We start from the raw sequence: 27,955 nt of genomic DNA, 5'->3' as shown, positions 1-27,955 counted from the left end.
TGTAAATCATGGGTGTCAAACTGGAGGCCCACGGGCCAGATACGTCACGCGCTGGCCATGCTCACCCCCATTTCAGCGAAGGGGGGAAAAGTCGTGATATGCCTCGTGACAACAATGTGATGTTGTGAGTTTGACACCCCTGCTGTAAATCATAAGATACTGTAGACAGCAAAGTAGTAAACACCTAACCAGAGATTGGTTATATAAAGTCCAACATTAGATGAACCAGGCTGCCTCTCTGCTTTTGATTTTTCTTCTCTCTGTTTTGTAAAGTCCACTAATTCTAGGGAAACAAAGAGGAGGGAATGCTCCCCATTCTGCTGATAGACCTTGAGGTAGATCATCTCAGGTGTTTCCTTGTGATCCTGAAAAGAAATGGATAAGGGGATCTCCAAAGCCTCAAATCAATGCGCAGATAGGGCTTAAAAGACTTTCTGACAACAATTTTTATTTTTATTTCTTTATGTCTATATTAAAAGAAGCAATGATTAACAAAATATCAGGAAAATATTTTTCAGGTGGCAAAAAAGAAATTTAGGCATTACCAAATTTATTCAAATGCACCTAAGGCATATATTTGTATACTGCCTCATAATGCTTTACAGCACTCTCTGAGTGATTTGCAATATCATCATATTTCCTCCAACAATCTGGGTGCTCATTTTACCGACCTCGGAAGGATGGAAGGCTGAATCAACCTTGAGCCGGTCAAAATCACACTCCAGGCTGTGGGAAGAGTCAGCCTGCAATATGGCATATGAACCACTAGGGCTCTAACTATGCAATAATATAGAAGTCCTTCCTTCCCGCCTGCCTGCCTGCCTGCCTGCCTGCCTGTCTGCATCTTAAGGCAGCAGTCCCCAGACTTTCCAGTTTGGTGGCCTGGCCCAGCACAGGGAGGGTATAAGTGGCAGACACATGCGAATGTGCACAGCTCCATTTGTCTGAGCAGCATGCATATGTGCCCTCCACTCAGATGAATGGAGCTTCATGCATGTGGCAGGTACTTGCGCTTGTGCATGAAGCTCCATTAGAAGCTCATGTGCAAAGCTCCATTCGCACAAAAGGAGCTTCGCGCCTAAGTGCAAGCACCCTCTGTTCACTTGAGTGGAGCGTCGTGCATGTCTGTGTGCTTGCCTGCTGCTCGAACAAATGGGGCTTTACAATTGCCCATTTCTCCCATAGCTCAGTTTTGAACAGGCTGTGGCCAGGTAATGGGTCATGGCCCAGGGGCTGGGGACCCCTATCTTAAGGAATAAATATGTAATTTTCTTTTAAAACATTGGAAAGTTCTGTGCTAATAAACTCATGCAATGTCATACAGCATTAGCATTTAAACTGTAAAGGCTTTGCTATACTTTTATTGGCTAGAGTATAAAATAGACACATAATCTCTTCAATTTTTTTCCAAAGTGATTAAAAATAAACACGTCTCTTTAGAATATATACTTTAATTTAAAACAATAATGCATTCTAATTACAGAAAAAAGCAACTTGGGGGGACAAAATTTTAAGACACTGAAATGTAGTATCAAATATGTTCTCCTACATTCTACCCACCAGAACTGAACCCTCTCTCAAGGCATCTAACAATTAAAATGCAATTCCAACTAAATAGTAATTAAAATCAAAATTAATCTGTATTGAGCATAGATTTAGAACTCAGGGGATTCTATTTACAGTAGGAGTGCAAACTGGATTTAGGAGTGCAAGGTAATTATCTTAAAAGATACAACAAGAGGTTCTAGATTAGAATTTACATATTACCATATTTATTGTAAATGAAAGAACAAGATTATTTCTTGTCAAATATAGAAAATAATTTTGTAGCAAAGCCATATAATAATTACAATACAAGAGCAGAGTTGGAAGGGACCTTGGAGGTCTTTTGGTCCAACCCCCTGTCTAGGCAGGAAACCCAATACCATTTCAGACAAATGGCTATCCAACATCTTCTTAAAGATTTCCAGTGTTGGGGCATTCACAACTTCTGGAGGCAAGGTGTTCCACTGATTAATTGTTCTAACTGTCAGGAAATTTCTCCTCAGTTTTAAGGTCCTTCTCTCCTTGATTAGTTTCCACCCATTGCTTCTTGATCTACCCTCAGGTGCCTTGGAAAATAGTTTGACTCCGTCTTCTTTGTGGCAACCCCTGAGATATTGGAACACTGCTATCATGTCTCCCCTAGTCCTTCTTTTCATTAAACTAGACGTACACAGTTCCTGCAACCGTTCTTCATACGTTTTAGTCTCCAGTCCCCTAATCATCTTTGTTGCTCTTCTCTGCACTCTTTCTAGAGTCTATTGTCTTAATGTTCTATTGTCCTCACAAACAGCCAGTTTGGTATGTTGGTTAAGACACCAAGGTAGAACCGCGAGACCATGAATTTAGTCCTGCCTTGGATGTGAATCCAATTGAGTGACCTTGGGCCAGTCACTCTCTCAACCCTAGGAAAGAGGAAATGGCAAACCACTTCTGAATTCTTGTCATTAAATGTTCAAGGACTTGTCTGGGAGTCAACACTGACTGAAGGAACAAGTATTTTTTTAAAAACCCTAAACATGTGTATACTCTTTACCTAATAACAAGTAAATACTACTTCAAATGAAGCCCTAGTCTTGGTGATGTCATATCCATGATGTTTTCTTGAAAAAAAATACAGAAGAGACATCTCTTCCAATATATATTTTGAATTTCCTAGTCTAGCCTGTATGGCCCTAGGATTTCTCAGTAGCTTTCCATCTGATTACTATTACAGTCCAATTATTATAAATTCCAACTACAGCAGTTAGCTTGGAAAACCAGATCACACACTCACTTGTGGCCAGGTCACAGGCCACAAAAGGCAATCTAGTCAAACCTATTAAAATGTCTCTATCACCTTTGCACATTGGAGATTATCCAAATGATTAATTACACTAAGAAGAACAAATTATATGCCTTGAATAACAAAAGATTTCATAACTCATGCATGCATGCACACATGCACACACATATAAATTCGCACACACATTCTAAGCTGATAACCAGTAAAATGTAATGGTTTCCATTCGTAGTCTATGTATCAACAAGTTATTCATAAGTTGCAAATAAAGCAATATCACTGAGGCCATAAATACATATTTTCAATGTTAAAGAACAGCAAGAAGAGTGCAGACAATCCATTTCCTCTGTCCAGCTATGAATTTTCAGACAGTAGATATCTGAATATATCAAATTAATACATATGATTTCTTCTCAGAGTATCTTATAAAAATCATGCATTTGAATGATGTATTATTCTCATGGCATTTCCAATAATGCAATGTAATCATTTCTTCTTTGTACAATTCTTCTTTGTACAATTTGGACTCAGTAAGTTCAAAAGAGTATTTTATAGGAGAAGCCATAGAACAAGAACAATTGAAATTTGTGATTCAGAATTTTTAAAAGTCTCCCATTGTCTAGAGGTAATGCAGATTTTCAATTGCTTATTTCATCCAGTCTTTGAAATTGCAAATCAAATTGATTTATTGATATCAAGTATATAAACATTGTGATATGTTTAGTCTTATAAGATAACACTTCTAATAATTGTAAGTACTTCTGAATCTAAAAAAATCCCACTAACTAAATCAAGATGTCAATAGATGTTACAAATTACCTGTAAGCAGCAAAAGGATATTTGACCTTTAATAAATAGTCATCATTGCCCTTCAGTAATTAGTATAAAGTAAAAAATGTCAGCATCCAAATCTTGCATATAACTGCTATTTTTTAATAAGGTCTATTATTACCCCATAACTTCAATTTAGGAAGGAAAAAAGGATTGGAATGGTTTTCCAAAAATAGTATAATAGAAAATTCAAATTAATGTAATTATGAAATGCCTTATATCTAATTTATTATATTCTGAACCTCAATAACCCAGTTAACTAAATATGCAATGGAATTACTCTTCCAAAAGGGCCTAGGACAGAGAATTGAAGCAATCCAAAATTTGGTATTAATAGAAGTATCAAAATTAGAACTGCATAATTCAAAATTTGGAAAAAAAAACATTCTTGTTTTAATTGATACTTAAATCTTGATCAGCAATATGAAATAGCTGATAGAAATGTACATAATTTTTGAAAATATTTGTCATTTAAATATGAATGGGAATTCCATTTAAAAATTAAAGTACTTTGGAAATAACATTCACTTTACAAATATTTACCTTACCTCAAAAGCTGAATTTTCTATCTATAACAAAGTATCACTATTTAATTCAGATTTAATTATTTAGGAAATATTACATAGATTGGAAATACCTAAATGTGTAATGTTTTCAGCATATATAGAAACATGATCCTTAATATAAAAATAATAATTATTATTGATTGTCATTAATTCTGACATAGACCGATTAACAGAGTCCTGCAATTTATCTAAACACATTTTTAAAATGCAATAAGGTCAATATTAAAGTATATAGTTCAGTAATAAACAATACCATACCATTAGCATATAATACTCTTATATTCTCATGACATTAGAAAAAATTAAAAAATATTAAGCAGGATCATTTCTGTTTCATTTAGCTCTGTGTTTGTGTCTATATGCAATGTAATGTATGTAGGTAGGTGTGTATGTTTGTATTGTGCATATATGATTAGCCAATCTTATTCACACACATTAATCTACTTTATGGAATATTTCTGGTGAAAATTCATAAGCTTGGAAGATGAAAAGCGCCATCTTGTGGAACTTTAAATTTATAGTGATGTCTGAACTAGCTTTTTGTATGGAAATTCAGGATTTCTTATATTCTTCTTTTCACTTAAGGAAATTATCTGGAATTGTATCAGGAGACAACAGAAAACTCACTGAGCATAAACAAAAATGAGCACTGAGATCTCCTCCAATCTGTCACCCAAGGAGAGAAAATAAAATTACTCAAAATATGAGTAATTTTATGTCTTTCATTATAGTTCTCCAATAAGTTATCAATGGGAAAGTGTTGCCTCGGGGAAAACTGGATTCAGTTGCCAGACAGATCACTTTGAGATTTTGATTAAGACATTCTTAAACTAAGCTACCTGTTGCCTCAGGATTGTTAAAAAGAGGAAATATTTTAAGCACTTTGAAAGGAATTGAGTAAATAAAATGTTCTTTGCTATGTTTTGCATGAAGCCCATGGTCTGTATCCGGACTTGTCTTGTTGCAGAAAGAATTAATACACAAGCAACACATACTCTCTGTGTTTGTGTATATACATATTTATGCATGTGTTGTGTGTTTGTGTGTGTGTAGGTACTCCTCCAAAGGTACTTGTTTGATTTGCCAGTTTGCCTCAGAGAGGGAGTCAACAAGTGTGTGTGTGTGTGTGATACAATTTTTTTACTATGGTTCTGTGGGCGTGGCTTGGTGGGCATGGCTTGGCGGGTGTGGCAGGGGGAGGATACTGTAAATCTCCATTCCCACCCCACTCCAGGGAAAAGTTGCTGCAAAATTCTCATTCCCTCCCGATCAGCTGGGACTCGGGAGGCAAATAGATGGGGGCAGGACCAGTCTCTGGCGTGAGCAGGGGGTTGACTAGATGACATCCAATGTCCCTTCCATCTCTGTTACTGTATGTTCCAGTCGGAGGAGGTATTTACCAGTTCTCTGAATTACCCAAAATTTCCACTACCAGTTCTCCAGAACTGGTCAGAGCCTGTTGAATACCACCTCTGGTATGTGTGTGTGTGTGTGTGTGTGTGTGTGTGTGTGTGTGTGTGTATGTTTGTGTGTGTGTGCCCTAAAATTCAATATTGACTCCTTGGAACTGTTTCAACTAGTCTCTGCAGTTCTCTTGGCAAGATTTTCAGAAGTGGTTTGCCACTGCTTCCGTCCTAGGGCTGACAGAGAACGACTGGCCCAAGGTCACCCAGCTGACAATATTATGCCCAGGGGGAGGGACTAGGACTCAAGGTCTCCCACTTTCTACCGATGCTTTAACTGCTACATCTAATTGGCTCTTATTAATAACTTATAATTTTAGGATTTTAATATCTGACAAAGTGACTCCTCCCTTATGTACCATGCTGTCAGCTAAAACTTAATGGATGCTGCATCTGTCAGGGATATGCTATGTGGGAATTCAAAAAGAGGCATGCCATTCCATCCAGGCCCGGTTATACTCTTCTAAGTTAGTCAATGACACTTCTAAGCTTTCATGACACTTTAGTTATCCCGTTCATCCAAGATTTGGACTAAGTTGGTGATTCTACACCTTTCTAGTGCAATTTGATACGGTTGCTGTGCTGATTTTAGCTATATTAGTCAATTGGCTTGGGCCCCCAGTGGGGGAACAGCGCAATGGAGATGGCGGATTGAATAATAAAAGATCCCACCTCCCCACCACCGCTCCTGCCCTCCCCATATATCTTTGGTTTTAACATCTGATTTTAACTTTTTATGTTTTAACTGTATATGTAAATATAAGATGCCTAGAGTTACCCTATGATGAGTGGCAAATGAATGAATAGTTTAATCTTAGGAGTTTTTGCAGATCTTAATAACTTCTCTTTCTTCACAATCATCAAATAGTTAAGTAACATTTTTGGAATGGGACATTTAACTGGTCAGCATGATAATTGTGCATGGCTTTTTTTTTTACTTAAACTTTCTTTAGGATTCCATAGTTTCTAAAATATTTGCAGCAGAATATCATTTTGCTGCATTAGCAGAAACACTTCCTGAGCACAGTTTGGTTCAAGCACCTAGCCAGCAATTAGAATACAGCCGTATGAAAGCTAATTCTTTCTCCCATTTGCTATTCCGCTTGTGTTGTTACAGGGGATCCTCCAGTCAAATTGATTTGATTGCAAAGAAAACTACAAAGGAAAGGAAATAATAAATTCAATTTCCCCTTTTTGCCAGTTGGATCAGAAGGCATTTCCATTTGTAGGAAAATAATTCAAGATCCACATTTAAATTAATCTAGACAGAAAAGCCCCTTTGGACCCAAAGGATTCATATATGACTAGTCCATGAGTTATAAAATTGTGAATATTCATCATTTCCCTTGATAGTGAGAAGGGAGACATAAAAATTAATTAATAAATAAACAAAAATTATAGATAAATACTATATTTGGGCACCATTTGTAACATTCTTAATAAAAAAAGATGTCTTCACAATTCCATTTTTGCACTTGAATGTTGTTTCATAATTTCTGGGTATATATAATTTGGCCTCTTGAAAATTACACAACTCTGACAGAACAGAACTTTTCTAAACTGGGAAATACAAGCAACCCTTTTCATCCTTTCACTAATTCCTGTGGCAACACAGCATCCTGTTATTTTGTGAACCATTTATTTAGATTTTAATACTGTAAATCATCCATCTGTGTTGATTTTAAAAGCAATACTAATGAACAGCTGTATTCACGTTAACTTATCACAACTGTTAATTTTACATCAAGGCATTCCCTTTTAATTTACTGTGCATGGATGGAGTACTTATTTGTTTGTTTTATTTAAAGGAATTGTATGGCTGCCCATCTTGAAACACAGCTGAGAGGCTCAGAACAATAAAAACTTCAAACTATAAAAGCCGTAAAACTGTAAAACACAACCAAATCCTTAGTGCCTTAGTCATCTGTCTGGAATGCCCCCAGAATACTCGTACTCTGTCCCAGCACCTGGAGAAAGAGCCAAGTCTTGACAGGAGAAGGATGTTCAATAAAATAGGTACAGTCATGGAAAAAGCACCTTCTAAAGTCTCACTACAGATGGCAACCAGTGACCCAGAGCGTATTTACCCTGTCTAATAAGGTTCTGTGCCATGTAGGGCTTAAAATGTGAAAATGTGATAATCAGCACCATGAATTGCACCCAGAAGGAAACTGGGATTAGTGCAGGAGTGGTATAATGTGGGTGAATCTGGAAGTCTCCAGCTCTTGTGCGCATTCTGGATCAGTTGCGCATTCAGATGCAAGCACATTGCAATAATCTGAATGGCAAGAGACTAAGGCATGAGTGACTATGAGCAAGGCCTCCCAGTAAAGGAAAGGGTAAAATTCATGCAGATGAATATATGGAAAGGATCCCATTAAGCCATGGTGAATGCCTACTCACTGAACTGGAGCTGTGAGTCCAGGAGGACTCCCAAATTGTGCATTAGTTCAATCTGGGAAAATGCAACCCTATCCAGAGTGCAAGATGTCATATTATCAGATTTGGAAGTGTGTGTGTGTGTGTGTTGTGTGTATTAGTGGGAACAAAACTCAAAGCCACTCTATTTTTCAAGGTTGAGTCAAAGTTGGTTCCTCTCCATCCATGTCCTCACAGCTTCCAGGCACTCAGCCAGCCTTGTAACAGCATCACCTTTCCAGCCAAGGATGGAGATGTATAGCTGTGCATCATTAGTGTACTGATGATACTGCATTCCACGCTGTTGAATGACCTTGTCCTATATAATACTAGTTAGAAGTACTACTTTAAAAAATGCTTAGTTAATTGTGTTTCCCTGCTTAACTGTCAGGGGAAGATTATATCTGAGCAATGACCAGGTCTAGAATTTTGACAAGAATGGAGAAGAAGCTACAGTAAAGATCATCAAAAATCCTCAAAGACCCTTCAATGGTACCTTTACTTGTGGGGCAGCACAAGCTGTAAAAAGCATGGGAAATTCTAAGCAAAGCTTCTATCGTGTAATCTGACTGCCCACAATTATGAAAGGCAAATAACAGGAGAAAGCTTAGATCGTCTTCCATTCGTAACCCACTCTCATTTTTCTAACATCTTACATCGTTTCTCTTCCCCCCAAAACACAAACCATTAAATGCTTTTTCAACAATAGTGCAGATTGTGCTTCACGGCAGAACAATTCATATTAAAGACAGGAGTAAACTTTAAACATAAATAACTGCCCTCTCCAGCAATATTTATACTGTATACAAAAATGTAACTCTGGCCTTTGTTTATAAAAGTTTCCTCACTGTTTCTTACTTAAAATTCCTGTTTGCTTATTATTCTGCTGCAGTTTGTTTGCTTTGCTATATAACAAGCCAGGTTATTAACACAAAGCAGTGAGTAGTATCTGGGGGTCTGGCTGAACAATGCCACACTGGGAACTAAGCCTTACGTGGCAACCCCAGAATGTGTGTTCATTAGTCTAGATAAGGATGAGTGCACTCTGGCAGTTCTTTTCTTAGATTTAGGGTGGGTTTTTTTTTTAAGTATAAAACAAGAGTTCTTAAAGATCTCTGCATCCCTCTGCTGGCTACGCTAAAACAAATGCAAGCCAATACTGTATAAATGTAATTATGCAAAGTAGTCTGTCTATATGAAAAACTCCAAAAGCCAAATGGATCAAAAACATGCTTAAGGCAGTAAGCAAACTGAAACCTTCTGCTGTGATAGTATTTTAATAGTATTTTCAGAAATTCCTCCTAAAATCTTTACAAACTGTCACAAATACCTGTCTGGATTTATGGTTCAACATTTGTGGGCAAGTTTGCGTACAGCAGCCACAAATTTAAAAGAAACATAGCACAGACCCTTGATTATTCCCTCATTTTTCAAATTCATACAATTCACCATTTCCTAATGTAAGATGCTTCATAATTCCCTAAAAGCAGCTCAGCTGTCATGTGGTCAGTGTTGTACATGTAACAGTGCAACATGTTAGTAATTAAGAATCAAAGTTTAAAATATTTTGGAGGTCTAGATGGAAGGAGGAATTAAATCCTTGAAAAGCAGTATTGATTCTAAGGATCCTAAGGAAACACAAAAACCTCATTTACTCCAATCCACAGATATAAGCAGAAGAAAAAGAAATCACCTGGTTTGGGTGCACCTAACTCAATATTGTTCCCAGTGGTAAGGCAGCAGCTTTCCACCACAGGCAGAGATCCTTCTGACTCTTGGAACTTGGACAGGAGTGGGCTTCAAAAATTTTAGCAACAGGTTCTCTGCCTGGTTGCTGGGTGGGTATGGCCATGGTGGGCATGGTCTAGTTGGCCTCCTGCACCCCGGTGGGGGGGGATTTTTGCCCTCCCCAGACTCCCGAGGCTTTCCTTGAGCCTATGGGAGGGTGAAAATGCCTCCCCCCGGGCTCCAAAGGCCCTCTGGAGGCCGGAAACGAGTCTGTTTCCGGGAGAGCCATTTTTCTCCCTCTCTGAGCCGCCACACAGGACCTGTACTTACGTCACAACCAAAACAAGTAGTGTGGAGACTCCTGGGAGGGGTGGGCAGGGGAGGGTCATCCAGGAGTGGGATTTGGAGGTTCTCCGAACCGGCCATAACATTAGCTACGGGTCTTCCTGAACCCGGGCAAACCCGTAGCAGCCCACCCGTAAACCTGGAGCCTTGGAACCTGAATCTGGAGATACCAGGAACTGGATGTGATGCTTTCTGCATGGAAAGTGCTAGCTCTCTTCTTTTATTTAATTGCTTCTATTCCTGAAGAGGTGCACAATTACACACCACTGCAAGTTAAATTATGCTGGGTTATTCCAGAATTATCTGGTGCATCTTCTTGATACCACAATTGGTACATCTATTAGGCGACAGTCAGCTGTCTTGGAAGAGATTTTAAAAGCTACACGTAGGCTAATCAGAAAGCAGACATCTATCTGGAGCACATGTGTTGAACATTATTGTGTATCGTGATCTGCTGAAGAATACAAAAGCTGTTATCTTCCAATAATTCAAAGCTGCCAGGATTTCTCTGTTTAAGATAATCACTATAAGATTTGTGGCCACAAGATGGAGTAGCTGCCTAATGTTTCAAAATTTACTGAATTTACAGAGAACCAAGAAGGCTTCTACTTTCAGATTACAAAAGATAATTAGTGCTCTGTTTTGAGATTTTTCAAATTTATTTTTTTTATAAAGCCATTCTTTACTGAAGAGCATGATTACATCAGCCTATTCACTTTTCTGCTGGCTTCCATGTTAGATGCACTCTTGATATTATCACCAGGCCAACTATATGGAAAGCTGCCAAACATTTTCCGACAGTCAATTTTTATTTTATTTCTTCTACTTGCTAAAGAAAAAGTGAAAAATACAGACATGTTTATTTTTCTGATGATCTACTAGTGGAAGGTAAAGGGGAAAGATGTCTCTCCCACACACAAACTTTAAAAAGTTGTATGCCCCCAAATAAAAATATCACAAAGAAGTGGTGGAACTGGCCAGAGGGCAGAGCTTTCCTGCTAACCTGCAAGTTACAGGAACTTATGATAGTAATGGAGCCAGCCGTGGAGTTGTTCAGCAAGATGGCGATGTAATTGCCTCACTTAATAGCTACAAACCCTGCTCTCCTCATTGCAGTTATTAAGTACCACACAGGTTGTTCAGAGGAGCAAGGGTGCCTCAGAAGTGGGGGAAGCCCTAAGAGGCCTAATGTGGGCCCATTTCCAAACAGGCCACGGCCCAGTAGTGGGCTGTGGCTTTGGGGACGCCTGTACGACAGGATACCTTTTACTCCAAGAACAAATGTGAGCAGGTATAATGTCCAATTAAATAAGGTAGTAAAAAAGTTATCACAGTAAAAAAAATAGTGGGCATCATGGCCTTTGGGCAAAAAACCATCCAGAGAGGCCCAAGGCAAGCAACACCTAAGGTTTCTTCCTGCCAGAAGCAGATGATAAATTCTACTCCCCTCCAGTGGCATATAAGAAACCAATAAGTAGCTGCTTAATTCCAATGGTGGGGAGTTAAGAAAAACAACACCTCTCTTGCTACAATATTATTTAGTGCCATTTCATTTCACTGTACAGATTCTTGCCTGGAAGAATGGAAGATTCTTTGCTGGATGGTGATGGCTTAAGGCAGGGGTGTCAAACTCAAGGCCCGTGGTTGGATCCAGCCCTCGGGGTGCTTAGATCTGACCTGCAGGACTGTCCTGGAAACAACGAAAGACTGGACCACGGTGCCTCCCAAGCTCCGTTTTTGCTGGCAAAGGGTTGCAGTAGGCTGTTCAAGCCAAAAATGGAGATTGGGGGCCCATTTTCACTGGCAGAGCACTTGGGCCACCACAGGAACCCCTGACACGAGTGGCCATGGCCACCATGGCCATGCCCTTCACACCCCCAAGTTCAAATACAACCCAGATGTGGCCCTCAGTGAAATTGAGTTTGACACCCCTGGCTTAAGGGATGGAAAATCCTGGATGTTTGGAATTTTCCCACCTAATCATCAAAGTGTGGAGAAAAGGACTTCCCTCCTAAAATAAACAAATAGAATTCTTTATTGGTCAAGTGTGATTCGACACACAAGAAATTTGTCTTTGGTGCATATGCTCTCAGTGTACATTAAAAAAACCACATTCATCAAAAATCATAAGATAAAACACCTAGTGATAGTCATAGGATACTAAATAAGCAATCAAATCATGCTAGGAAACTAAATAAAAACAATATAAACCATAAAGATACAAACAACAAGGCTATAGTCATAAGTGGGAAGAGATAGGTAATAGGAAGGATAATAATAATAATAATAGTAATACATAAAATACATAAAGCATGGAAGATAAAAAAATACTGCACTTCTCAGGAAATCCCTCAAGATATGGCGCACCACAAGCTGTTCAGCACAAACTTTTTTGGTGTTAAGATTTTGTTTGATTAGAATTGTGATTTCAAATTCCAATTAGGGTCTCTGCAAGATAGAGAAACAAATAAAGAATGCTCCTTTGTAAATTGCAAAAAACTGTTGGCTTCTGACCAGCAGTGACCAGAAATAATATGGAATATTTGGGATGCCTGTAGGGAACATATCCTCCATTCTCAGCAGTAGGTAACTCAATGGTCCCCAGATATAATGGAGTACAGTGACTAATGGCTGCAAGCAGCGTTGCCAGGAAGCAGAGATCACTGACATATTATCCAAAACATCTGTGGGGTTCAATACTGCATGTCCTTATTTTAAACAAGCAGATTTAAACAAGCAGAGCCCGGGGCTCACGGATTAATCTAAAATGCTGAGCATCAAGGCTGCAGTTGAGCTTCCAGGACAGATCACATAATGAAGATAAACTACAATAATCTAGGAGAGGTATACTGAAATCTCTTGGCTACATTAGCTCCATGCAGAGACAGGTAAGAATATTTCCAAGTTTATTTAACCTTCTCATTCAGTTACTTTACTGAATGTACATGTATTTGTGCTGTTTTACAGATGGAATTCTACAGAAAAAAACATGGAAGAATGAAAAACAGCCAAATCAAGGCATAAGATTTCTTCTCCCACATCCATTACCCTTTAGATTTGCTATACACTCCAAAAGTTGTTATATCCGTGTATTGGGTTTCTCTTTCATACCTTTCCTCCAAGTCTGTTCCTTATCATCTCCTTCCACAAGAAGAGGACATGGGCAGAGATGAATATGAAACATCCAGATTGCCTTGATATGCAGCAATGTGATGCTCCCTATGATGAGACTGCAAAATAATGGTCTCTAATTGAAGTTCTGGTTTGAAGTGTTCAAAGGGACACTGGGTTCACCCATTTCCTTTCTCAATCATTAATTGGAAATGGCTTGTGGATTGCTTTTTGGATATTAAGAACTTTCAGAAGGATAAACATTTATTACACTGAATGGTTTTCTTTCAATCTGAACAAAACAAGCTTTATATATGTTTAAAACTTAAAAGAAAAACTTTTTTATTTGGAAATAAGTAGCAAGGTGATTAGAATGTTGATTTTGGAAAGCTTTTAAACCGAACAAGAGGTCAAATAAACTGGAAATAAGATTTTGAAGTAATTATAAGAATACTTCCTGTGATTTGCTTAAAGTCTTATTAAAATATATAGATTTTGAGTTTACATATTATAATATTTTTCATGGGAAAATGTCCTTGATGAGAGAAGAAAATGACAGCAATAGCAACAGTACTTAGACTTATATACTGCTTCATAGTGTTTTATAGCCCCAATCAGTTTACAGAATCGGCATATTGCCCCCAACAATTTGGATCCCATTTTACCAACCTTGGAAGGATGGAAGGCTGAGTCAACCTTGAGCTGGTGAGGATTGAACCCCTGGCAGTCAGCAGAGTTAACCTGCAATACTGCATTCTAACCACTGCACCACCTTTTGATAAGAGGAGACCTTGAAGACTGGGTACTACAGGCAACCAGAAAGAATTAAAGATTAAAATGAAGAGAGTAGCCTCACTACAGAGAGTCCTTGATTTATAACTGTAATGGAGCTTGCTCTTTAGTGTTGCAAGACATGATTGTTACTCACACAATCATTTTGTTTAACCACCTGCTCTCCCTGATATGGTCATTAACAACCACGTGGATCGTTAAGCAGAGCTTGGGGTGTCTCAGGGGTGAGGGAGACCTTGGAAAGTCTACCTGAGGTGGGGAAGAGGGTGGGGCAGAGTTTATATCTGGATAGATGTTCTACAAACAGCAACCTGGTCATTTGTGATCTTGGAGTTAAAACCCATTCTTTTCCTTGAAGAGGACCCAATTCAGATCTACTAGCTTTACCAGTCCTGTAACTGATACAGCTAAATTTCTGCAACTGCTTCAAAGGGAAGGAGAGACATCTGTAAGCCCATGGATCAAGGGGATTAGGAAAATAGGTCTGTGATGTCCTCACAAGTCCTACCACTTTGTAAAGAACTTCTTTGTAAACTTTATGTTATCAAAGTAAATAAGAGAGCTAGATGGAACAATCTTGTCTTTTTACATTTAGATTACTGTGCAAGGTCAAGATACTTTTTTTAAACTGCAAAAGAGATAGAAGGGTGATGAACTCTTCTCATACCTGCTGTTTCCCTCTCCACCCCTTGAAAAAACTCCCCTTCCCTCTCACGGCAGATTTATTGGAAGCATCAAAATTTATATGAAGAGAAAGTAATATCATGGGAAGATAATTTTGAGAGGTAAATTGCTGACAAGGTTAGCATACCCTCCAATATTCTCAGTGCGGCATTACCCTGACCTCAGCAGCTGTATTTACTGCTTTTGCAAAAAACTAAATTGATCAGTCCTTACTGAATTTTCTTATCACCGCATATGGGCTTCATTCTTCAGATCTCTAATCATTTAGCTTTTGTAACCAAATTGTCAAACATCAGCAAAGATTGGCAAACATCAAAAACAGTTACTTGGCAAAATGGGACCAAAAAATGCAGTACCAACAGGCAAGAATTTATTTTAGCTGTATTTCTTTATATCAAAAGGCAGAGAATTTTCTTTAGCCACTGGAAATTCTACTATGGATAATTAGCATGGACACTTCTGAAAGGGTTTTTTGCCTACTTCTGTTATAGGTTTGCTTATTAGAAAGGGTAGACTATGGAACAAAGGAAATTGTATTGTAATCTTGGATTTGGAGAATAAAATATAAATGCAGTTATAATCAATGTTAAGATCAGAAGCCGCTTCTTCATAAACCTTTTTTCTATTTTCTTTTTTATTCACTATTTTTCTTTACTTTCTTTCTAAAATTTGAACTGTTTTTATGTTACTATTTTTAAAATAAAAATTACAAAAAAGAAAAGAAAAGCGGGACATCAGCTGACCTCCCCACTATTCTGTACCATTGAAGAAATAATTTCATGGATGGAGGGATGCAACCATGCTCCAAGCATCAAACTATGTATGCACTGTAATACATTGTGCCAGAGTGCATTGGTTCGTGCTCTGGGTGCCAATGCTGCTCTTAGTCCAGGCACCCCCAGGAGTCAACACCCAGTCCCTCCAAGACTGAGTGGCTGTGGTTTCTGTCATCCCGATTTGTGCATCTTGTTCCATCTTTGATGATAGGGGGAGAAATTTTAGCCCCCTCAGAGAGGGCCCGCAATCTGGGAGTCCTCCTGGATATGCGGCTTAGTTTAGAAGAACACCTGACGGCCGTGACCAGGGGGGCCTTTTACCAAGTTCGCCTGGTACGTCAGTTACGCCCCTTCCTGGATCGGGATGTTCTGTGCACAGTCACTTATGCCCTTGTCCTTTCTCGCCTGGACTTCTGCAACGCTCTCTACATGGGGCTGCCCTTGAAGAGCACCCGGAGGCTTCAGCTGGTCCAGAATGCGGCCGCGCGGGTTATCATGGGGGTACCTAGGTGCTCCCATGTTATGCCCCTTTTAGGCGGCCTGCACTGGTTGCCGGTTGTTTTCCGGGTGCGATTCAAGGTACTACTTATGACCTTTAAAGCGCTCCATGGCTTAGGCCCAGGGTACTTGCGAGACCACCTACTGCCACCGTCTCCCACCATCCAGTGCGATCCCACAGAGTTGGCCTCCTCAGGGTGCCGTCGGCCAGACAGTGTCAGCTAGCGACCCCCAGGGGGAGAGCCTTCTCTGTGGGAGTGCCTTCCCTCTGGAATGAGCTGCCCCCGGAGCTTCGCATAATCCCCGACCTCTGGTCCTTCCGACGTGCCCTAAAAAGTTGGCTTTTCCAGCAAGCCGGCCTGGCCTGAACAACATAAAATAAATGATTGATTAAATTGTTAATCTTAATCTAATTTTTAAAATGTTTTGTTAATATTAATTGGGTTTGTTTTTGGATACTCTATCTAATTTCCTTTTTAACATTTGTAATATGTGTTTTTTTAATGTTGTACGCCACCCTGAGTCCTTTGGGGAAAGGGCGGCATATAAATCCAACAAACAAACAAACAAACAAACAAACAAACAAACAAACTGCAATATAGAGAAGCTCCAACCTTCCATCCTCCATCAGTTGATGGTCTTGATATTCTTTCTCCTTCACAATGGACTTTCCCAGCTCTGTTTTCCCTCCTGAAAGAGCCTTTTGACTTAACATCTCCAGCTATAGGGACAAAGACCTGCGTAGCTTTCCCAAACTGGCCAGTCATCACATCCCTAGGATTTTCTGCCTTGTAGCCTAAATATTTACTTTGCCATGGTTCCCTCAGGCATCCAACATTGCAATGAACATGGTTCCTTTTCCTCAGTGGTGTGTTCTGTACCTCTGAATTTTCAACTTTACACATATTACTCACTTCAGGTAGCAAAAATGCAACACTCCTTAATGTTTATTAAACAGCAACAAACTTCACAACAGTTAACAACAAAAAAGATAAAAAGCATGCAAGAAAAGGGAAAGACACCTGAATAACAGGCTCATACTTATAACAGATATAAAGAGATGCACCAATAGTCTATATTATGTATCTATCTCAAAAAGTGCCACATTTTCCAGGGCCACTGGAAATAATACTGTGAGTAATTAGCATGAAGCAGTACAAGAGAGGTCTTCTGATATTTCAGCTTTAACACTTTTATGTACACAATAGCAGCAGAATAGAAGTGGAAAGCAGGACAACGGTGACCCCATTTCTACCCGACACCACGAAGGAAACAGTTTTGTGGGTGTGGATGATCTTGGTATCCAATACCAGGAAGGCTTTCCTTTCAATTTTGGTCAAGAAAATGCACCACTAGCAAAACAAAGCAGTTCAGGGTTACTCTCTTTATTTGCTTCATTAGGTTTTTCAAATTAGATAAACATTTCACTGCATCAAGTGAAGAGCAAATTCAATTCTCAAGGTTACACAGATAGTTCAAGTGCTAAGATATACTGTTTACAGTAGAAGACAGAGCTCTTGATTGACTTCCATATGCTCACAGTACATAATAATTATTACATTAAATTATAAACTATACCCTCTGGATAGCCTCTGGCTGTTTGGCTAGAAATGGCCAACTACTTCCTAGCTCTTAACACAATTTTAACTGAAGCTCTCTGAACATCTTTCAAAATTGCTTTTAAAGATGCTAACAGTTCATAGGGGCAAGGGAAACAGGACAAGGGAAATTTACCCCAACTTGTAAATAAAATTCCATATGTGTCAACATTACATGTTTTATACAAAATCCAAAAGAAAATGCCCATAATGGCTACCTGAACATAACTGTAAATAATTGTTATATTTTTCTTCTAAGGAGATAATTGGTGAGATGTATACATTTTCAGAATCATTTCATTTAAATTTGTTAGTCCTAATAAAATTTCTAGTTCTGTGATTCTGATTAAAAGAAGCACCAACAGAATTATTTTTATTCTTTAAAATAATAAAACTACTCTCATGAAAAAAGTTTCATACTTGAAAAATAATAGGATTAAGTACAGAATACTTAACATAGGCATAACATTTCAACCAATGAATTTAAACAGTGACTGCCAATGTTACTGCTTCTTGGCACTCATTCCTAATATCTATTTGAAAAAATACTTCGCAACTTCATGCAAAATGTAACATTTCTGGTTCTATTAAAGGATGACCCTATGCCAGTGGTGGGTTCCGGATCCCGTTGCAACCGGTATGGTACAACGGGGCCCAGCATCTACCACACAAACGCGTGTAGCACGTGTGCACACATGCGCAGCGCACGCATGCATACTTAACATCTGCGATGCTCCGTGACACCTCTGTGACACTCCAGCTGCTTGGCGGAGCGTTGCACAGGTGCTGTACGCTCCGTGCGTGTAAGCTCAAAGAGCTCAAATACAGGTAAAGATGGGGGGTGGGCTCTCCGGAGCACCGTACCAGAACGGTATCCCGTGGTCCCCGCAGGCACCGGTACGCCTGTAATGGTCATAACCCACCATTGTCCTATGCTTAAAAGGGACGTGGTGGCTCAGTGACTAAGACGCTGAGCTTGTCGATCAGAAAGGTCGGCAGTTCGGCAATTCAAATCCCTAGTGCCGCATAATGGAGTGAACTCCTATTACTTGTCCCAGCATCTGCCAACCTAGCAGTTCAAAAGCATGTAAAATGCAAGTAGAAAAATAGGAACCACCTTTGGTGGGAAGGTAACAGCGTTCCATGCCCCTTTGGCGTTTAGTCATGCTGGCCACATGACCACGGAGACGTCTTCAGAAAGCACTGGCTCTTCGCCTTTGAAACGGAGATGAGCACTGCCCTCTTGAGTCAGGAACGCTAGCACATATGTGCAAGGGGAACCTTTACCTTTATGCTTATAACTCATAGAGATATGAGGCTTTAGATATGAACCTTTAGAACATAATTTCAGTATGCCCATTAATAATGCTGGAAATTATCATTTAGTTATTAAGTTGCCTACCTGCATACATGAGAAATTTAGTCCAAAACAACAAAGCTTTTTAAGGATGCAGAATTTGGCATGCTCCTTCTAACCAAATAATGCTCGAGTTACAACAGTTCACTTAGTGACCATTCTAAGTTATGTGATAAGCCTCCAAGTATTTATGACATAGTCCTGAGATTGAATGTTGTAGCATCACAGCAGTTGTTCACCCTTATGAATGACCGCAGAGGCCCTGCAACATTCACCCTGCCTATGCCCACCCCACTCCTCACAATTCCTACCCCCTCCTATCCTGCTGTGACTCACTTACCATGTGAAGATGTTTCCTCTCTTGAGAAATCACACTGCCTCAAAGCATTCCATCAACTTACAAACATTTTGAGCAGAAACTGGAAGAAACTGGAAGCTTCTGGGCACAGTGATCTTGCAGGCCTTCAGGCTGCAAGATCACGGTCCCCAGAAGCTTCCAGTCTCCATGCACAACGTTTGCAAGCCAACGGGATGCTTTGAGACAGCCTGATTTCACTCCAACAAAGAGTGCTGTCGGCTTGCAAACATTTTGCATGGAGACTGAAAGTGTCTGAGGGCCATGATCTTGTGTGGCAAAGAGGCTGGAGAGGAGACAGCTCACTAGATCTTTGAAAGGTAAGTGACCTCACACGGAAGGATTGTGGTGGTGGGGGGAAGCAATTCCATGAGGTATCTCAATGGGTTGGGGAAGCCTTGGGTGGTCTTAAGCAGATGGCCTGTTCCGTCACTAGCTCCCTCCCCTTGGCCTTCCCCACCCTAAGATACCTTATGTGCACTTAAAGACCTGCGTATTCACATTCATTTTATGTGATTCACTCCAACGGATCCTTGGGTTACCAATGTAATTTGCAGGCTCCATATTAGTAACTTGAGGACTACCTCTATTCAACAAGCAATTCCAATGCAAAACTATGTTGCCAAGAAAAGTGATACCAGTATCAGAGTTAGCTCTTTCTGTTAGCAATTGGTGAGGATGTTTAATGAGTCTGTCAATTATAGCACTGGGCAATTGAAAAGAAGCACTGATACATTGGCTTTTCTTCTAAGCTATAATCTTCACTTGAAGTTCATACCAGTTTTCTGTTCTGTACAGTGTCCATAACCACTGTCCCATTGCACAATCATCCCAAAGCAAACCTGCTAAGAAAATATTGATGATAGCCTCCTTCAATTTAACCTTTCTGAACATACTGGGACTACACTTTCCAGAATTCTAGAATAGGTACCAATCTTCCCATCCCATTATCTTCACCACAAGGCTTTGCTCACAGTGCAATAGCCCTGCTATGATTGCTTTTCATTAATGATCAAGTTCTAGGAAAGAATACTTTCACAGTTCTTCAAGCACTAAGATAATCATCACCATCCTGGGCTCTCGTAATCTCTAGCAGGTTCCTCAGGAGAAAAAGCAGCAGGAGCGACTTGTTGGGAGTGACTTGAAACCTTCCCTGCCAGCTTCCCCATTGACTTTACTTTGTAGGAAGGCGGTAGGGAAAGTCACAAATGGCAATCACATAATCATGGCTTGCTGCAATGTTGTAATCATGAGCTTGGCGTCCGAGCACCTGTCACAATCCCTTGATTGTGGAGGTGTTGCAACAGTCAGAATTTCAAGGACTGATCATGTCCATTTTTACAGCACCATCTATCATTGAATGAATGGACATAAGCTAAGGATTACTTCTGTATGTTTGGATAAAGCTACATATATTTAATTATTAAATCTATATCTTAATTTCCCCTCCAAAATGGATTTAAGAAAGCCAGCAATTCCTTGACCTGTTTTTAAGTGACCAAGACCACCACTGTTATCTAGTGTTTGTTTTCTATCATCTGATTTATAACTGATATCAGACACTTTACTAAGAGTAACACTTCCTAGAATGATAGCCACAAGTATAAAGGTAATATCTGGAAGTGTTACGTTGGTTGATGCGGAAAAAGTATGTGATTTAACAATGTAAAAGTGAAATGAACTCTGTCACACAACCAGCTACTGTATATCCATTTCTCCTCATGCCCACTGCAAAAGAAATTCAGACTCTTGACCTTCTACAGAATGTTCATCAATATTTTCAAAATTGTCTGAGAGCCGAGGTGGCGCAGTGGTTAAATGCAGCACTGCAGGCTACTTCAGCTGACTGCAGTTCTGCAGTTCGGCTGTTCAAATCTCACCGGCTCAAGGTTGACTCAGCCTTCCATCCTTCCGAGGTGGGTAAAATGAGGACCCGGATTGTTGGGGGCGATATGCTGACTCTGTAAACCGCTTAGAGAGGGCTGAAAGCCCTATGAAGCGGTATATAAGTCTAACTGCTATTGCTACTGCTATTGTCTGGAATTCCAATTCGAGAACATTAAACTTTTCCTAACAAACCATCTGAAGGTAAAAAATGTATGAAAAATCCTTTATTATTCTGGTTTTCATGCACAATGCCTGCTGTGCCACATCTGTTCATGTTTTCTTTTATGTGTCTCTGAACAACATATTCAATAGTAGAAACACTGTCCTATTCTATGGCAGAAATGCTATGTAATAGTTTTAAGAATTTGTTGAGCCATGGTGGCGCAGGTTTTAAAATGTTGTATTGCAGCCAAACTCTGACCACAGCTTGGAGTTTGATTCTGACGGGGCTTAAGGTTGACTCAGCCTTCCATCTTTCCAAGGTCAGTAAAATGTCCAACAAGATTGTTGGGGGAAATAGGCTGACATTGCAAATTGCTCAGCGAGTGCTGTAAAGCATTATGGGGGAGTATATAAATATTTACGTCTAAGTGCAATTAAATATATTTGGTAATGCCTAAATTTCTTTTTTGTCACCTGAAAAACTTTTTCCTTACATTTTGTTAGTAATTGCTTTTTTTAAAATATTTACTGCTCCCCAGAGCTTTAAGTAACACATCCAGCAGAGAACAGCAGTAAACTTTACAGATCTTTTAGTAACCCAACTGTAAATTCAAGAATGAAGGCCAGAAATAATAAAGCCCTGGAAGATTATTACGATTTCATGTCTGACTCTCAAAGGTGAAGCATATGATTTCTGTTTTTTTAGTTATTAAACAGATTACTATTTAAAAGAATAACAGGGATCCTGTAAAAATAATGTATATATAATTTTCAGGCCAGAAGAAAGAAAATCCTTGGTATGTGTTGAAATACTCTATTGGTTCATTTCTGCTTGGCTCTTTCCATTTATGCAACAGGTAGGAACTAACCAAGATTTAAAAATTGAGCATAGTGAATGGTGGTCTATGACCGTAATAAAAAAAATTGAATTGAGCATAGTGCTTGAATGTCAATCTTTGTCTTCTTGCACCACTTACAAGAGACAATTGCCAATCAGGATTTATGAGCAGTAAGAAGCCACTGACTGGTATGGAGAAGAAAAGAAAAGAAAAGAAAAGAATCCAGTGGTCTTTCATTAGCAATGAGATTTCCAGTAATCATACGAAGGCTATTCCAGCAAAGATAACAATGCATAACATTATGACACCATAATATGCCATCACATTTACGATACTTAAGCTTTTATAGTCACAAGTCACACTGGGAATTAACCAGGGACAATATTCAAAATGTTCTCCCATATATTTCGAACATTGAAGAATATTCAAAGCTTTAGTGACCATTATTAAAGCAATGCTATTTTGTTGCCTCAACAGGTGGCAGCACCTGGCTGGAAGCTAAGACCTACCTGAGTGTAAGAATTACCAGAGAATACTGGGGCTGTGTGTTACACTAAAAAATAAAAGCATAATGGATAAAAACAATGACAATACTTCTGTGCTGTTGCCAAGGAAATTGCATGAATATGTCAAACTTGATTGGAAGAAGTCACCTGCATTGTTTTATTAATAATCACTATCTATAAACAATTATTTTTATAACTCACCTCTATTCCTCTCCTTTTCAACTGCATTTTTGTCCAGAAAACATAGTCTTTGCCAGTTGTTAGATGAAATAGACACTACTCCACAATAAAAAGGTGTCACAAATATCTTTACTATGGTAACAATATAAACCTATTACAAAACTTTTATTACAATCACAAAAAAACTTACCCAGGGTCATTACTTTATACTCTGAAGAATCAATTCACAATACAAGTTTGATGAAATAAATTTAATATAACCATCTTAGACCTAGGCTAAATTATTTCCAAATATGTTAACAATTTTAAAATATACTTCCTTGGTTATATTTGGAATCTCCCAGTTTGCTGGAAACTTTCTGTAAACAGTGAAATTAAAAGGCTAGATACTCTTATAAAGAGCAAAGGTACATGTATAAAAACTGTTGCAGCAGTTAAGAGTTTGAAGATAAAAGATTAAGAAAACACTTTGTTATTAAATTCTTCATTACTATGGTATCAAACTGATCACATCCATTTTAAAAATATAGCAAACAGTATTTTTACAACTTTATATAAAGACACATTTAATATAAATTATAATTACACAAAATAAATCAGTGGGAAGCAATCCCAAGTTAAGAATACTTTGAGTTATTTATGTAATGAAATTTGCTTCCACAAATGATATGTTAGTGTCAAGATTATTTTGCTTCACTTTACTGTTACAAAGTGCTTTTTAATTACTGTACTAAGTTAGAGATGTGTGCCATTAAGCTTAATAATTAATTTAAATAAATTAATGTGCCAATATATAAAACTTGCCCAAATTAATATTTTATTTATAGGAACATTTTTGCGCTGCTCAAAACACACATAATCAAAAACAAATGATAGAAAACCCACATCCTGTGTCTGCACGCACACAAAAATAAACAGTGTGTTTTTACCATTAGTTTTTGAGAGATGCTTTTTGAATCATTTTTTTAAAATAAATCATATACTAATATTTGCATCTTCGCTTGCCATTTATCACATCGATTATCATTTGTTCCGGAAGAAACACATTTTTTTTTAAAAAAAGACCCAGCTTTTTTTGCTGCAGGGGCAACTTCTCTCTGACTTCCCAGAAAGAGCAGAGAATGAACTATAAGCTAGCTGGTGTTGTTTTACTATTGCTGTGAGAAAGAGAATGGACGCCCTGCAAGCTAGATTTGGGGAATGGGGAGAAGGAGTGTATGAAAGAGATGAAAGAGATTGCCTGAGAACTCTAGCACTTCATAGTGCAAATGCCAATCAAGCACCAAACCCCGACAGTGACTGAAGAAGCAAGTACACACCCACAGGCTCTGTTTGGAGTAGAAACAATGGGTGAGGAAAAGAAAGAAGGAAGGAAGGAGGGAAGGAAGTCTTTCTCTTGCTTAATGGCCAACCCAAAAAAGAATCCAGCAAAAGAGAGAGAGGGAGGGAGCGCTCCCTCCAGCCGCTTCCATCCTCCCTTCGGGGTTGCCTCCCTTTCTATTTATCTACCTGTGGAGGGAGGGAGGGAAGAAGGGTGTGTGTGAGAGACACAGAGAGAGGCAGCGCTTACTCACCGAACAAGGTGAGAGCCATCGTCTCGGCTCCGCTATGAGCGGGATCGCCTCGGAGGTTTCACTGAGCCAGAGCGGCGGACGGACCGGAGCTCTGCGGCGCTCCCATTAGCGGCGCGCAGAAAAACCAACAAAAGAGCCGGAGCAGCCGCTTGCAATAAAAGTTATCGCCGCGATCGCCTTTTGCCTGCTGACCGAGGGGGGCGTGGGGGGAGGAAGCCGTCGGGGAAAGGTCGGGGCGGAGAGAGGGTCTGCGCCCGGGAGGCCCGGAGGGAGAAAACTTCAAGAGCAGCGGACAGCTGTTGCCGCGCTGAAAGGCGCCTTGCTCCCTTTCGGACGGCGCTGCTGCTCCCACCCACTCAGGCTGCAGCCTTCAAGCTCTGGTAGCCATCTTGCCTCGCCACATGACCGGCTTCTCCTCCCCTCCTGTCTTCGCGGCTTGCAGTTCCCTGAATGGGTTCCCATGGCAACGGGGGATTCGTGGGCCACCACCTCCCTCCTTCCATCCCTAAACCCTCCATCACGCCTCGGAGGGGCAGGCGCTGTCAAGCTAAGACAGAAGGAAGCTTGCGGACAAGGGGTCAAGAGCCTCCCGGTTGGGGTTGCACAGCCTTGGCGGGTTTTGTTTTTGATCATTGAAAGGGGGCCGAGGTCTCTGCCCCTCGCTGCTCTCTGAACTGCACTTCCTCCAGATAGTGGAGGATTGAGTCCCAAGCTCTGCCTATAGGGAACTGCCTTCCCCCTACTTTCGTTCTGATGTAGCCTCTTTTAGTTCTTCTTATAGAAGGATGCGGTGGCTCATTGGCTAAGACGCTGAGCTTGTCGATCAGAAAGGTTAGCAAGTTGGGGGTTCAAATCCCTAGCCCCGCATAACGGAGTGAGCTCCCGTTTCTTGTCCTAGTTTCTGCCAACCTAGCAGTTCGAAAGCATGTAAAAAATGCAAGTAGAAAAATAGGGACCACTTTGGTGGGAAGGTAACAGCGTTCCGTGCGCCTTCGGCATTTAATCATGCTGGCCACATGACCACTGAGGCATCTTCACGTAGGGCTGGCTCTTCAGCTTGCCCCCTAGAGTCAGGAATGACTAGCACATATGTGCAAGGGGACCTTTTAGTTTTCCTTATATGTAAAAACATGTTCCTCATGCAAGGCTCACTCCTTGCATCAGCACATTTGGTGGCGTAGATTGACATACCTTACTTTACCTGTAACATGAAGAATACATTGGAAAAGAGGGGGAGGGGGAATCACTAAGTGACAATGCAACGTACATACCGAATGAGAATTAAGAAAACTTGAGAAGGTAAACTTGAATACATATTAGAACCTGATATGGTCATTCATTCTTAAACGTTGGCCCAATTACCCCTCTCCTGGACTAGAATGATATCATTTATTCCCACACAATCGCCTCTGATGGTTTTTGGTACATAAAGTTTGCCCGCAGTTTAAAGCCTGTGACAAAACCTCAATGCCTACATCCTATTTCTACATGCATAGGGTCACTAGTGATCCACTGTTGCCAATGTTTTTGTCTTGTGTCCTCCATCATATCCCTAAAATAAAATATTGCCTGGCTTTTCCTTATTTTTATTATTATGGTTGGTTGCACAGTCAGACGGATGTTTAGGCTGGATTTAGCATTTTTGTCTTTAGATACTCCTTCCCAAGGATATAGGACAGGAAGACGTTGTTGCTTAATAATATTATTTGGAACAACTTAAAGGAAGTAAGTTGTTCCAAATAAGTGTGATTGATTAGGGTAATGCAGAAGGCTCATAGGAAGGAGGGAACATATTTCAAGGAAAGGAACGAGACAAGACACAGCAATTGTCCAGAACTGGATTGTGGAAGTGATTTAGGATAGCCACTCATAAAATCTCCCAGGATATATCCTTTAGGTTAGGGTAGTATAGATTTAGTCTAGCAAGATTCTGTTTATATGGTGCACCCAAATAAAGAACTGTACTTTAGTTTGATTGTTTATGCAGTTCATGGTTAAGTCTGACAGTAAGCCTATCTTTTACAATTGACTGAAGGTGATTTTGCCATTGTTGATGTTCAAGAGGTGCTTCAAATTTTTGGAATTACACCCAAGGTGCCTATTGCTATTGGTACTATTTTTACTTTTTTTTCCTATAGTTGTTTTACCTCAGTGGTGGGTTGCCAATTTTTTTTAGTAACGGTTGAGGCGCGCATGCGCAGAAGCCTCTGGGTGGGTGGGCGGAGCCTCCCGCCACCCCTACTACTAGTTTGCCCAATTCAGGCCGAACAGAGAGCAACCCACCTCTGTTCTATCTTTATTTGCAGCATATATTTTCTGATTTTTTCCCCAGTTCTTTTTCTTCTATTTTGGTTTCTCCAGGCATTGGAATGACATTAGTATTGCTGTTGTTGGTTGCACACTCAGCCAGATGTTTAGATTTGATTCCTTCAGTTTTCGCTACATTTACCTTTGTAATGGTAAAAGTGGCACATTTACTCAGTCCAAATTCCATTACAGTATTTTGGTTACATATATGGACAGTGTTGAGCAATAATTCTATTTTAGATGCCATTTTTTCAATATGGCTTCAGATTCACTTATACCCTGGAATAACTGGATTTTCTGGTCCTTTTCGGACAGAGTTTAAACCTGGACATGGAATAGTAGAGATAATATTGGTCATTCTTGTGGAACAATTTTGTTGGCACCTATATTAGGATAGTGTTATGCATCCTCGTACTGTAAATAGGCAACCTTCAGTCCCATTCATCAAGATGTCATTTTGGGCATCCTGCAGAGTTTTGGGACTGAAGGGATTGTTTTAGAGTGGTTCAAACTCCTGGGAAGTGGGGGAAAAGAGAGAAATTATCTAGCTCAATGGCCGTTACTTTGAGGAGCTGCAGAGTTCAGTCCTATCTCGTATCCTGTATAACATTTACATGAAACTGCAGAATGGAGGTGGGGGTATAGAATCATTAGCATACTGATGATACCCAATTGCACATTATTACCTCAGACTGGACAGGCAACGCTGTTGATGTCTCTACCCAATGTCTGAAGGCTATATAAGAGTTTGGATAGGAATAAAAGAAAATGAAGTTGAACCCAAGTAAGATGGAAATTGTACATTCATCAGGATGCTCTGACAGCTTTGGTAATTGTTTCTTGATGGGATGGCACTACTCACGAGACAGCAGATTCCTTCCTTGCAAGCCTCTCGTTGGCTGAATGGGCAAGTAGAAGCCATGGTTAATGGGTCTTTGCTTATCAACAGCCAATGCACTAATTGTGAGCCTAAATGGAACAGAAGGACCTCAGAATGGTGATTCATACCCTCATCACCCCTTATCTGGACTACTGCACCGTGTTTTACATGGAGCTGTCTCAGAAGGGTACGAGAAAGGTTGTCAGGCAATTACGCAGCAACTGTTCAAATGTAATCAGAGACGCTGACACAAACTTGTTGTCAGCCTCTGCTT

The 27,955-nt window shown here is 39.8% G+C and overlaps 1 protein-coding gene across 2 annotated transcripts in view; it reads right to left on the bottom strand.

The window, feature by feature from the left end:
* The window catches only part of CHN1 (chimerin 1), a 103,061-nt gene extending 78,367 nt beyond the window's left edge, over positions 1-24,694 (bottom strand). Inside the window, exon 1 of one of the 2 annotated variants that reach the window (XM_087708838.1) lies at positions 24,495-24,694. In XM_087708838.1, coding sequence (XP_087564964.1) covers positions 24,495-24,513 — 19 coding nt within the window. In that variant the 5' untranslated portion in view covers positions 24,514-24,694. The remainder of the gene's footprint in view (positions 1-24,494) is intronic. The other variant, XM_014066185.2, reaches the window with a different exon arrangement.
* Between the last annotated feature and the right edge of the window lie 3,261 nt (positions 24,695-27,955).

The sequence above is a fragment of the Thamnophis sirtalis genome, unplaced genomic scaffold (genome assembly GCF_051295495.1).
Source record: "Thamnophis sirtalis isolate CommonGarterSnake01/CBP01778 unplaced genomic scaffold, rThaSir2_p1.2 scaffold_1, whole genome shotgun sequence".
Classification (NCBI taxonomy): domain Eukaryota; kingdom Metazoa; phylum Chordata; class Lepidosauria; order Squamata; family Natricidae; genus Thamnophis; species Thamnophis sirtalis.
This window is presented reverse-complemented; position numbering and strand designations above follow the sequence as displayed.